At 39.1% G+C, this 13128-nt stretch overlaps 1 protein-coding gene across 2 annotated transcripts; it reads left to right on the forward strand.

Annotated features, from left to right (window-relative positions):
- Positions 1-338: 338 nt before the first annotated feature.
- slc39a9 (solute carrier family 39 member 9) lies at positions 339-11182 on the forward strand. Of its 2 annotated transcripts, none has more exons than XM_083544873.1 (7): positions 339-901; positions 4860-4968; positions 6122-6316; positions 6410-6478; positions 6634-6719; positions 7686-7820; positions 10310-11182. In XM_083544873.1, exons 1-7 carry the CDS (start codon positions 806-808, stop codon positions 10535-10537), a joined length of 918 nt encoding a protein of 305 aa, XP_083400999.1. In that variant the 5' UTR covers positions 339-805; the 3' UTR covers positions 10538-11182. The 2 variants fall into 2 exon arrangements, with proteins under 2 accessions (XP_083400999.1, XP_083400998.1); XM_083544872.1 differs by having other exon boundaries at positions 340-901; positions 6119-6316.
- The last annotated feature ends 1946 nt before the right edge of the window (positions 11183-13128 follow it).

Genomic DNA, 13128 nt, shown 5'->3' on the forward strand with positions numbered 1-13128 from the left:
TAATTGTAAAAAAAAAAGTCTCCAAAACCAAGCCCGTAAACAGAGCCATAACATTTTGCAAGTTCATTTTTTTTTCATAAAAGTTGCAAGTGTAATTTTTTCTAGTTCCAAATAAAATAATTTACATCGCATATATTTTGTTTATGTATATTTATCTTCTAAATATTTGACTTTTAAAACGTCACGTATGACAACCCGGGTTTCGGGCGAACTCCCAATTTGCGTTTTATTTGGAGCGTAAGGCACTACATCGACCGCGCCAGTCGTTCATTAAAGCGCACTTAGGGCGCTAGTATAGGGAGCAAAGCGCTGTTTAGACGCGAGCCTCTGCGCCCTTTGATTTTGAACCCTGCGATCCGGAAGTGGACGCCAGCGTTTCCCTGCTCAGCTGGCGAACCGAGTCAGAGCTGAAATGAGCGGTTCCTGATCCAGGGTTTGCGGAAACACAGTGGAGGTTTGATCTCGGAGCATTTTGGAGTTTCTTGATAAAATAATGTCGTTGAGTCTTAAAGGAAGTGAGGTCGAGGAAACACTGACGCGTTGCTAGTCTTATTGTCAAGTAGCCACAGGGTTGTTTTTTTTGCCTTTGTGGCAACAGGAAGAAGAAGAGGAGAAGAAGAAAAACCCAAACAAAAGCTTGGAGTGGATTATTCCTATATATAATTATATAAAAGAATCTAACTATAGGTGATCTAATAGAGCTGTAGTGTGTCTAATCTGGTGTTTAGATCTGATCTGTCTGACATCAGCTAGCTCAGGTTTATTGGTTGGTGGTGAAGCTAATCAGGAGACACGACGCTGAGAAATGGACGACTTCAGCTCAATCAGCTTGCTTTCCCTGGCCATGTTAGTGGGATGCTACGTTGCAGGAACAATCCCTCTGGCTGTCAACTTCTCAGAGGTGAAGCCCTTTTTGTTTTATTATATTGAAGGACCCGAGATGTTTGTTGTTCTAGCTGAGATTCAGGAAAGCGACCCTGCCTCATAAACTTCATTACATATGTTTATTATGTGGGTCATTCTAATGGGATTTTTCATTTATTTCATTATTCCTGTAACAAAAGAAACACCTGTGATATGTACAAGGCAAAATCCGGGTCAGCTAATAATCTCTGGCCAAAGTTTGCAGTGTACGGGAGGAGCGATTCGATCTGTACCGGTAGTATCGCGATATCGATCCGTACCGGTAGTATCGCGATATCGCGGTTTTAATGAAGGGGAAAACCTGGTGAAAATGGAAGAAATTATTACAAAGGTGTAACAAAAACGTAAAACTGTATAGTTGTGCTTAAAAAATAAATGTATTTACATTAAAAGTGTGTAAATTCTAAAAACGAAACAAATTAACGTGGCTTAACGCGAAAAGACGGCGCTTTTAAAAGACATTTTCTTATCGGATTACATCGAATTTTTATTCGTCACGTACGCGTTCATACGGAGTACGACGTGTAGTGCGACGCTTTTTATGACTGTCCAATATATAAAAGAGTAAAGTAACCTAAAAATAAATAAATAAGTATATTAAGCTACGTTAAGCTTAACGGTCTTGTTGGGAGGAAACGCGTGAAGCGTTAGGTTCGTATTCTGGACTCGTCTGCTCGTCTTTACATTGGACGCTTTATTATTATTGTGTCTACCGAGGTTTTTTAGTTTTTTTGTTTGTTTGTTTTTTAAATGCTGACTCGCTTTAGAATGTCCCTGGAAACACGTAGACTTTGATGTTTTTCGGAGACGTCTGCTCACGTAAAGGTATTAAGACAATTTATTATCAACGAAAAAAGTCCCACTTTATGTCGTCCCTCTTGTAAAACTTGCTGATGTTCTTCAGCAGTTCGATGGTCCAGGTGTCTGTGCAGGTCATTCCGTGATAGATAACGCTCCAGCCCACTGTTTGCTCTCTAAATAAGGCTTACGTATGCTTCAGGTTTTTGTGGTATGGTGAAAGAAGTCTGTTCCAGTTAGCCACAGGTGGAGTTGCATGTTGTTAGTAGGAATAGTAGACATGGTTCAGTTTTCCTTTCACCTGGAATAAATCTCCAACCATCTCCCTGCTCTAAAACCACCCCAAACCATTCAGCCTTACGTTAACTTATAGTGAATCTAGCATGATACTTCTTTGATATATTTAAAAAAAAAAAAATAATAATTTTTATTTACAATTTATACAGTAATCCCCCCGTGATAAACAGACACCACCCCAACATTTTTTTTATTGTTTAAACCATAAATCTTGCTCCCACACACTTTAAACACCCACAGAAAACATTTGAGAATATAGCGAGATAGATCTTGTGTAAACTCGTAGTAATACTTTACACTGTATCACATTTATAGTGAGTACACTGTACTGTACAGTTCTGTAGTATGTGTAGTTTCTCTGCTTGTTTATTGGTTGAAGTGTCCCATGACGTCAAAAAAGAGGCAGAGTTAAAGATGTTTCATTGGCTAAATCTGGTGACGTGCGTCTTTAAGTTTTTTTGACGTCAGAGGACACGTCAACCGAAAAACATCATAAAGCTCATTTCTTATGGTATGTACATTGCCAAATGAGGAAGCGCTTACTGTCCTGTATTAACATTTCACTTTATTTTATAATTAATTGATACATTTCATTGTTTGAACATAAAACTCCATTAAAACACTTCCCTATAAAATCAGCCAAACTGATTAGTTATGTAAACGCAATTCCGCGATAAACCGGAAAAGCCCCCACTTTAGTGTGTGTGTGTGTGTGTGTGTGTGTGTGTGTGTGTGTGTGTGTAATATATACACACACACACACACACACACACACACACACACACACACACACACACACACACACACACAAAAACTGTGTATATTTCATCAAAGCTTATTCATTTTAAAAAGTGATCATTTAGGTCTAGAACACCAATAAACTATTCACCATTCATTTATACATTTAATTATTTATCTATGAATAATTGTTGATTGGGACCACTGGCAAATCAAATCAAAGGAAGTTGCCTGAAGATTTTTACCTGGATTATTAACAAAAATAGTTTTTCTTCTTTTGATGAGGGGAAAAACCAGCAGTAATCGATCAGAGAAACATTAATTATTAGTAAATTGGTCACAATTAGATTAGACATTAGATTTATTTGTCAAATGTATCTAATACAGCGAAATTCTTCCTTCGCATATTCCAGTGTATTAGGAAGCTGTGGAGTCAGCGCCCGGTCAGCTATGATAGTCATGATGAGCAGAAAGGCCCCCCAACACCTTCCGATCGGTAACCCAGAGACCTAACCGTTGAGCTGCCACTTCTTGGAGCACCACCGCTAGGAGTTCCATGCTAGCAGTCCTGTTTTGTTGGCTAAAAAGATTTAAGCAACACCCACAGAGCTCCATAAAATGACAAGCACCCAAGTGACTAATTAGCAGTGAAACACCACGTGGTGAAATTTTCGAAAAGGCGGCTCAGGTGTGAATTCAGTCGCGTGGCAGGAAAACTGTGCGACGTGCAAAACGAAGCTCTCGCACACCAAGCACCGTAATCGAAGTTAATAATATAGACGACTGGATTTTAACCAGTTTCCTCCACCATCCCTGCAAATGATTTGTCAATCAAGTAACACAAGTCGGCCATGTTCTACGCACAGTTTAACACTCTCAAGACGTGTAGGACGTGACCTTTCCCTGTGAAAAGATTTTCATGAATATGAAAATTGTCCCATGTAAATGCTCCTATGAATGATTTAAATCCCCCCTGTTCCCAGCTTGAGAAATGTCAGTATTTATTGCGACATTGTTAAAAGCTGAAACATGGTGACTGTGAGGAAGAACTTAGTTCTGAGAGGGAAAAAAATGGAACTAGATTCAGCTGGAACTAATAAACGGGAATTAGTCGCTTAATGATTTTTTTGCAATGGTGTTGTATAGCGGCAAAAAAAAAAAAAAAGCAGCAAAAAGGAGATTTTTCATGGGAATTAACAGGAATTTATGGGAATAAACTGGGAATTTACAAAATTGCAGGTTAGTCTATTTAACAGGGAACATAAAAGTAGTTGTGGGGGTGGACTTTGCAGGATGATCCTGGTTAAAACAACCAGATTGAATGCCATTTTAGTTGTATTTCTACCCTGCGCATTCATAAATCACGTGCGCACAGCACAATTACTGCAGCGCTATTGAGGCCGTACCTCCTGCACACACTGTGCGTTCCTCCATAACGCAACACGGATCATTTCTTCAATCTTGCAGACAAAACAATACCAAAAAAATGACCCTCTTCACAAGTATTCATGTAAATTGCAGAATTAACACATGCATTTTTGAAACGTCTTTGTGCTGTGTGTAAGCTTTTGTGCAACAAAATTATATTAACTAAACTGTAATAAAAAAAAACTTATTTTGCATGCATTTCAGCTTATGAGCAAACAGTATGTTTAAAGTTATGTTTGTATATGATACAGTTTATATAAATTTCCCCCAAATTATGAGCAAAAAAATTTCCAACTTGGAATATTTCCCCCAATTCCCCAGATGAAGCTCCCATGAAAAGTTTCCGGAAAGTTTCCCATGCCTTTGCAGCCCTAGTAATGCTACAAACACTTGCAGCAGATGCGGCAACACATTGTGGGTTACACACAAAACCGAATATAGGAAATACTATGAGGAATCGTGAGCGAGGGGGTCGGAAATCGTTCAGGGGCTCGGTAGAGATGAGAATCACTGGAGAAAGCGAAGAGATGGGAATGACTATTATGTAAAGGTGAAAAAGTATGAAGTGAAGGACTCCATGAGATCACCTCAATCTATATCAAACTCGTGGGAGGGTTTTAGCTGTAAAGTCAGTGCAGTATTTTACATCGTGCCTCTTGTTCTTTGACCTTCAGGAGAAGCTGAAGCTGGTGACGGTGTTGGGAGCAGGTCTGCTATGTGGTACTGCGCTGGCGGTCATTATTCCTGAGGGAGTCCATGCGCTGTATGAGGAGGTGCTGGAGGGTGAGTCACTTCTCTTTCTCGCTCTCTCGCTCTCTCTCTCTCTCTCTCTCTCTCTCTCTCTCTCTCTCTCTCTCTCTCTCTCTCCCACACAAAACCTTATATTCAGGCTTTGAAGTGTGTAAGCCTGTGTAAATACAGAACCAGTCAGACCGAGTTCCATCTGTCATTCAGAAGACACTCGGATTCGCTGCACCTTCCCCCGGCTCTTATTTTCTGAACGTTTAAGTAAAATACGCTGACTGTGCGCCACAAATATCTAGAAATAAAAGCAAAATGATTTAAATGAGACAATAATTGAACCATATCTTAGATCAGTGCTAGCGGTTCCACGATCTGACTACTGGTACTATATTGGCATGTCTGTTTTTTTTATTTATTTTTTTTTATATCTCATTTAGCATATTTTCAATCCCATTTGAATGCATTCCAGCGGTTTCAAAAGCATTCCACAGTCACTGCCTCTGATGTTTTGCATACCTGAGGATTTCAGGATCAGATTAATGTCCCAGGTGCTTTCGAAAGCTCAATTCTGATTGGTCCGATGGTTTTGATGCATACGGGGTATTTTCCACCATATAATTGGGTTGATACGGTAGAGCTTTCTGTATTGAAACGATGATTTGTATATAGATATAGATATAGAGGTGTGTGTGTGTGTGTGTGTGTGTGTGTGAGAGAGAGAGAGAGGGGGGGGGGGGTTATGAACCTATATATTGAGATAGATATATACATGTATATTAAGAAAGATGGATAGCTAGAGACATACAGAGAGACAGACAGAGAAATATAGATAGAGAGATAGATATAGATAGATATTTTGATATATCAGAAATCGAACAATATGATATGAACAGAATGGCTTTCCCACCCTGATATCTTTATAATATCTTGGCATATTATAGCCATCTGACTTGCCAACAATTTGACAAAAATATGTATTTAATTCTTGGTGTGTTTATTATCACATTGCTTAAAAAGACGTTACAAATCACCATTTTAATCCTTCCTGCTATTCCGAGGAAAAAAAAACTGTTCTCGGTCAACATGACGTGTGTATTCATTACAACACTGAATGGAGATTTAAGGTGTTTCAAAATAAAAAAATGAATAAAATGCGGCCGATTTTATTATTTGTTGCTTTTTCCTGCAGCAGGACACCACGCCCACGGTCCGGACGAGGTTTCAGCCCCGGAGCAGAAAGCCGGCGAATCAGTGGTAGGGCCGAGCCACGAACATGCGCACGGTCACGAGGAGCTCCATGCCTTCATCGGTGTTTCTCTGGTGATGGGATTTGTCTTCATGTTGCTGGTGGACCAGATCGGCAGCTCGCACATACACAGTGTTGACGGTCGGTGGGCCACGAGGACGTAATCTTCAAATGTATCATTTCTGATTTGATTAACTTTATATATACATTTTTCTTTCTTTTTTTTTTGGTCAGACCCGGAAGCAGCGCGAGCAGCCAGCTCTAAAATCACCACCACTCTTGGTTTGGTTGTCCATGCTGCAGGTGATTGAACTGGGTTCAAGATTCATAACAAATACTCCATACTGCTTTATTATATTGGCTTGTGCAATAGTAAAGTCACGTGTGTTATATGATCTGGAGGTGAAATGCATGCTTTTGACAAGGTGACAAAAAGTGCTGCGTTTTTTCCTTTCCAGCTGATGGAGTTGCACTTGGAGCAGCAGCTTCTACCTCGCAGACTAGCGTCCAGCTCATTGTGTTTGTGGCCATCATGCTTCATAAGGTAAAGAATTTTAATCATTGCACTGCTTTGTTCAAAAAGTAGTAAATATTCATAATAAATAGAATAAATTCTAATAACTTTTAAGTTTGAGCGATTGAAGTGTTCAAGAATGTATTATTTTATTGTTGGTGTCCTGCTGCAGAATAAATTAGAGGGACATCAGACACCTCAATGATGATATTGCTTGATGAATGGGTATTTGCTTGTATTTTTAAGAATTGAGGACACCATTAATCTTGAACAAATCTCCAACTCCATTTGCCAAAATGCAGCACCCAAACTTGCCAGATACCGCCACCATGCTTCGCTGTTGCCTGCAGACACTCATTATTGTCTCGCTCTCGCTCTCTTGTCTCTGCACCCCAGTTCCTTTGTTTTCACATAGTTTAGTAAATTTTTCAGCCTTGTTTCCATGTTGAAGGTATGACTTTTTGGCTGTAATTCTTCCATGAAGACCACTTCTGGTCAGACTTCTCCAAACAATACATGGGGGTACCTGGGTTCCACAGTTTTTTGCCAGTTTTTTGTTTCTCCAGAGTTTGGCTGTTCCTCACCCCGATTGAAGTCTCCTACCATCTGCCTGTTTTAGATAATGGCTGTGTTTCAACCTACATAGTAAATTAATGAACATTAGCACCTGCTTGGTGCGTTTCAGTTAATCGTGCACCTGACTGCGATCCTACAAAAATCCCTGACTTTGTGCAAGTGTAAGAATTGATGCTGGTTTGAAGCCGAAGGGAGGTCACACCAAACATTCATTTGATTTATATTTGTTTGTTCACTTCGCATTTTGTAAATACCTAAACAATAAAAATACATCTTTTTTAAAGCATTCTGACTTTACACCTGCCCAAAACTATATATATGTATGTATGTATATGTGTGTATAAATAGTGATTTTGTATTTGCTGGAGGATTTGTGAGCCTCTGTATAGCTTTACAGTGTGTCGTCTCTGTGCTCTACAGGCGCCTGCTGCCTTCGGCCTCGTCTCATTCCTCATGCATGCGGGTTTAGAGAGGAACCGAATCAGAAAACACCTGCTGGTCTTTGCCTTAGCTGCCCCTGTTCTATCTATGATCACCTTCCTGGGTCTCAGCCAGGTAGGACACTGATTGATGCCTGTTAACTTATAAATGAATATATTGTGATGAAACATATAGAACTTGACAAAATAATCTTGCATCATGGAAACTGTTGCAATTCTTCAGTTAATTCATAATTTCGGAGCAACAGAAAAGCAGCTGTATGTCACTTTGTGCAGGAACATCAATAATATGAACTCTGCTTATAGTATTCAAGTCCATAAGGCATATGTGAAATTTGTAATCATTAGCATTGCCCAACCCCTCCCCCCACAGACCATAGTGCAACAGAATACAGTACACAAGACGACCTAAATTGCAAATAAAAAAAAGAAGGGGATGGGGATCCAGCGTAAAAACATGTGCCAAATCAAACATGCGGATGATCCGCTGTGGCGACCCCTAAAGAAAGTTTATAATATTAATGTATTTATACCACAGCATTTTTGAATTCTTGAATCTGAGATTCTCATTAGTATTTAATAAGTCTGACATTGATGTCTTTTAATAACGCTCTTGGTCTAATATTTTATCGTTTCTAGAGTCACAGCTAATTTACAGGCTCTGTAAATATTCACAATCTAAAGGCAATAACAAGTGAAGACTAAAAGACGTGTTAGATAAGCGAACAGGATTTTTTCTTTGTTAACAATCCGAGATGAACTTTTCTTGCAGATACTCTATAATCTGACTTCTAGCTCTTAACATCATTCTAAGAAGTTCAATAAAAAGGGAACACAACAGTTTATTATTCTGCTGTATATAACTATTATAATGTCGGTGATTAGAACAACTGTTCTATAGTATAAGTGGAATAAACCAGTTTGGAAATGCTGCTATAGTGGAAATAATCCAGTAAATGTAGCTGTGCTTCATGTCGAGTTGCATCACAAAACCACAGTGAAGCCTGTACCCTGCTGGATCTGATTTCAAGCCGTGCGGGTTTTAGATGTGTTTTGGTCTAATCAGGCAGTTTAGTGTAAATATAACACGTCTGTCCAGTTTGTTCCTTTTAAAGCAAATTGCTGGAAAAATGTAAACCTACCTCCTTCTGTGAAAAGAAATTACGCAGTAATATATAAGAACCAGATTTCTGTATCCACAGTGATTCAGGAAGTTTTACCACAAAGTAGTGTTGGAGCTTTCCTGGAATTTTTTTTGTTTTAATAACATCAGCAAAGCTAGAAACCAAAATATTACCCAAAACTTGCTGCATTTTTATTTTTGGAGCAAATCCATTATACGGCCAAAGGTTTCTGGAGGCCTGACCTTCACACTGATATGTGTTGCCAGACATTTTTGAAGCATGCAATTATCTAGAATGTTTCTGCATGCTGTAGCTCTAGATTAATGTTTGTCATGGTTGGTGTGGAAGAACTGAGGTGGTCTTCACAGAGATCTAACAGGAGGATGAGCCTGATCGTCTTTGGCATTAACTAAAATACTGAGATTTCCTCATACAACATCAGTGATCTTAACAGTGCTCTCACAAATTTTCACTGCCATACTTTAAATTGTAGTGGAAAGCCCTCTGAGAAGAGTGGAGTTTATTATGAGAGCAAACGGTGACTGATGTTCAAAAAGTTGATATTTTATATTTGTTCATAGATGTGGGATGGTCAGTTGTTCACCTACTTTGACAATGAAGTGTTTGCTGCTTCATCACCAGAGGATTCCAAAATATTGCTACTAGAGGTCGACCGATTAATCGGCAATCATAGTTGTTCGCTGAAACTATCGGCAAAAGTCAATGCTGAAATTTTTCCAGCGCGTGTCCGATTCCTGGAGCAGCTGAGAAAGTCAGTCGTCGTTACAATAGCGGCCTCTGGAGGCGACTCACTGACACCATGTGTTGTTTTTGTTTTTTTTTTACTTTTACATCCAAGACTGCATGCTACAAGGAGAGCATTACATTGTATTCATTATTTATAATTTTTTTTGTGATATAATAGTATTTATTAATTAAAATATTATTTAAATTTAGCACAATTTCATGATTTATTATTGTTTTGTTTTTTTTTTTGGGGGGGGGGAGGGGGTTGGTATATTTTTTTTTTTAATATAAAGTTCAGTAAAAAAAATGTATTATATGTAATATAATACATAATAAATATATTAGTATGCATTTTAACAACAATCAGTCTATTAATCGGTTATCGGCAAGTGCAATCCAATCCAGCTTTCGGTACCATTAAAATCCACTACCGGTCGACCGCTAATTGCTACATATATTTCAGCACTTACTTTCCATTGTCTATTATTAGCTTTAGTGAGAAGTTTCTGCTTTTCAGGGTTAGTATACACACTGAATTGTCGAGTGAGTTGGTGATCTGATTTACTCTTAAATTTTAGATCTAATCTGCTCTTGAAACGTACTTTTTTATTTTAGTTATTATGATTGTATTGTTATGCTAGGAAAGCACTTTGAGATGTAGCATTTTAAAGCCGCTGTATGGAATAAAGGTAAACTTCTGTTTATAATCATTCCGTTGCCTTTCTCCATTCAGAGCAGTAAAGAGGCCCTGTCCAACATCAACGCCACAGGCGTGGCCATGCTGTTCTCAGCCGGGACCTTCCTCTACGTCGCCACGGTTCACGTCCTGCCCGAGGTGGGAGGCATGGGTGGGCACAGCCACTCATCCGGAGGAGGAAAAGGACTGAGCAAGGTGGAGGTGTTGGCGCTGGTCATAGGCTGCCTCATCCCTCTGGTGCTCTCCGTCGGACACCACCACTGAGAAGCCAGAAAAACTGTTGACTGTTGGGGACTTAAAAGTGGTTGTCAACCAGTTTCTATCTCATCATGCCTCTGTGTATGGATCAGACCTGTGGCGCAGAAATGAACTTGCAAGGCAACTGTGTGATCACACGACCATAAGTGCTGTGCGCTAATAGCAGGCATTTACATGCATAAAAAACTGACACCACAGGTTTTTCTTTTTTAGGTGTATTTTTTATTTTTATTTTTTCGTTTACTTTCTCTATACATTATTTTCCGTTGTGGTCTCTGAAATGATTCTCTTTAAGAAAAGTAACAGTGAACTTTTTTAAAATAATATGTAGTGAACTGCATACTCATTTCGGATAAACGTGATGAAGAATTTATTCTAATTAAATGTTTTTATGTTTCAGATTGTCTTTTTTTTTTTTCTTTACATAACAGTATAGATTACTGACAGTTCTCGTTTCTTCGCTCACGACTCGGTGTTCGACATACAAGCTTCAGAATAGACTCCATATCCGAGCTGTTTGGCCATAACATGCAGACATTTGTGCAGCAATAGCCTTTTTTTTCTTCAGCATCTTTGCTTGTGGTTGACGGTGTTTCCTGTGTGCTAACGAATCGAGGAGGAAGAATTCTTCGGCTCGTCCTCTCTAACAAATAGTTCAGAACGAGTATTACAGTCAGTCGATACGCAGCATCCACGTAATACCGATTTTCTGCCAAAATGTTTTCTATATATATTTTTATTTTTGACAATAGTGAATCAGAAACGTTCATTTTTTGGTGGCCAGCAATTTCAACGCTACGAGGGACCATAGGTCGTGTTTAAAGAGGTGAATTTGTGGTTTAATGGTGTGTGATTAATTCCCATGCCGGCTATTTTTTAAAAACAGTGTAAATGATGGTGAAGCCGATTTTTTTTTACACTTTGTGCTTGTTACATGTCACTCACACTCAGCTGCTGTTCACTTTGAGAAGCATCTCTGCTGATGTGGTCGGGCTGGGATGCTTTTACTGTAATTATTGTGGTGCCTGCCCGATGCAGAGCCTCTGTATATAATGCATTGTGTACAAATAACAGATGCGTGTAACGAAGGCTTCACTTGTAGCCCTCTTGTACCGAGTTTCTACTCTGGCTTTTAGTACAAGTTAATAATGGCGAGGACGACGGGGTTGATTCGAGTGACGGGAGAGGGACTGTAATAAATTTACATTGAATCACAAAAATGCTTTTCTTTCCCTTTTGTGTCAAAATGAACTGAGAATGAAATTGTATTTTATTTAGAAATGTTTATCATTTCAATATTCTACACATTACCATGTAGTGGTAGCTCAGTGGGTACAATGTTGGACTAAACAGAAGGTTGTGAGTTTAAATCCCAGCACTACTAAGACACTTCTGGGACCTTGGGCAAAACCCTCAACTGCTCAAGCTGTATAAATGAAGTTCTCTGGATATCTTTTCTGCCAAATGCTCTAAATGTTGGACAGTTAATAGAATTTTGGCATCATTACTGAATTTCCGAGAGGCAAAGATGTAAAGCTTCATGGATCAGAACAATGTGCAGGATCATATTCACTTTATTGGAAATGCCTGCAGATTGTACTCCGCTAATCTGCTAACCACAATAACGTTTATGAATATTTTGCTATTCTTAGATAGTCAATAATCAATGATGAGTTGGACACGGGTTTCTGTTCTTCATTACAGAATTCAGTTTTGTAAAATAATAGCCATTTATAATAGCCAAGTATTTGCTGGATTTTGGCTTAAAAAATATATTGCAGGTTCATCCTGGATGATTGATGGGAGTCTCTTTGACTCCCAGTTCAGCAAGTGACATCAAATCAACATGGCTGCTCATGGAGACAACTGTTAAAAAAAAAAGTAATAAATAATAATAATTTGTTTACTTATTTAAATGTGTTATTCGTTATTAGTACACCCCTTGTGGTCTAGTGGTTAAGATGCAGCGCTCCCACCGCTGCGACCCGGGTTCGATTCCCGGTCAGGGAACCATCCCCAGCCACTCTTAGTGCCGGTCCCAAGCCCGGATAAATTGGGGAGGGTTGCATTAGGGAGGGCATCCAGCGTAAAACATGTGCCAAATCAAACGTGCGGAGGATCCGCTGTGGCGACCCCTAACGGGAGAAGCCGAAAAGAAAGTTTTATTCGTTATTAGTACAGTAGTATTTACTTTCGACCTGTCAACATACATATCACCCTTGTTCTGAATTTGATTCAGGATTGCCAAGAAATTCCCGCATCACTTGTCTACTTAACAGTGACTCATTCTGAATATCAATGATCTGAGCGATTTCTACTTCAAGGCTCTTCCCTGTTCTGGCACCGAGGTGGTGGAATGAACTTCCTCTAGCAGAGTCCCTGAATATCTTCAAGCGACGATTGAAGACCTACCTCTTCCTGAAACGCTTAAATTAGCACTTTCCAAGTTTGCTTTGTAGATTTTAAGAGTTATATTTCTGTTAAGTTTGTAATCTTGCTTACCAGTGTAGATTTATTCATTACTAGAGACTCAAAGCACTTTTGTACATCGCTCTGGATAAGAGCGTCTACTAAATGCCGCAAATGTAAATACAGGT

The sequence above is a fragment of the Silurus aristotelis genome (genome assembly GCF_946808225.1).
Source record: "Silurus aristotelis genome assembly, chromosome: 6".
Taxonomy (NCBI): domain Eukaryota; kingdom Metazoa; phylum Chordata; class Actinopteri; order Siluriformes; family Siluridae; genus Silurus; species Silurus aristotelis.

Bases quoted from the DNA above. Each gene is read 5' to 3' on its own strand.
- slc39a9 (XM_083544872.1), top strand. From the start codon at position 806: ATGGACGACTTCAGCTCAATCAGCTTGCTTTCCCTGGCCATGTTAGTG. The intron at 902-4,859 runs GTGAAGCCCTTT...TTTGACCTTCAG, and splicing joins TGGCTGTCAACTTCTCAGAG to GAGAAGCTGAAGCTGGTGAC. The intron at 6,479-6,633 runs GTGATTGAACTG...TTTCCTTTCCAG, and splicing joins TTTGGTTGTCCATGCTGCAG to CTGATGGAGTTGCACTTGGA.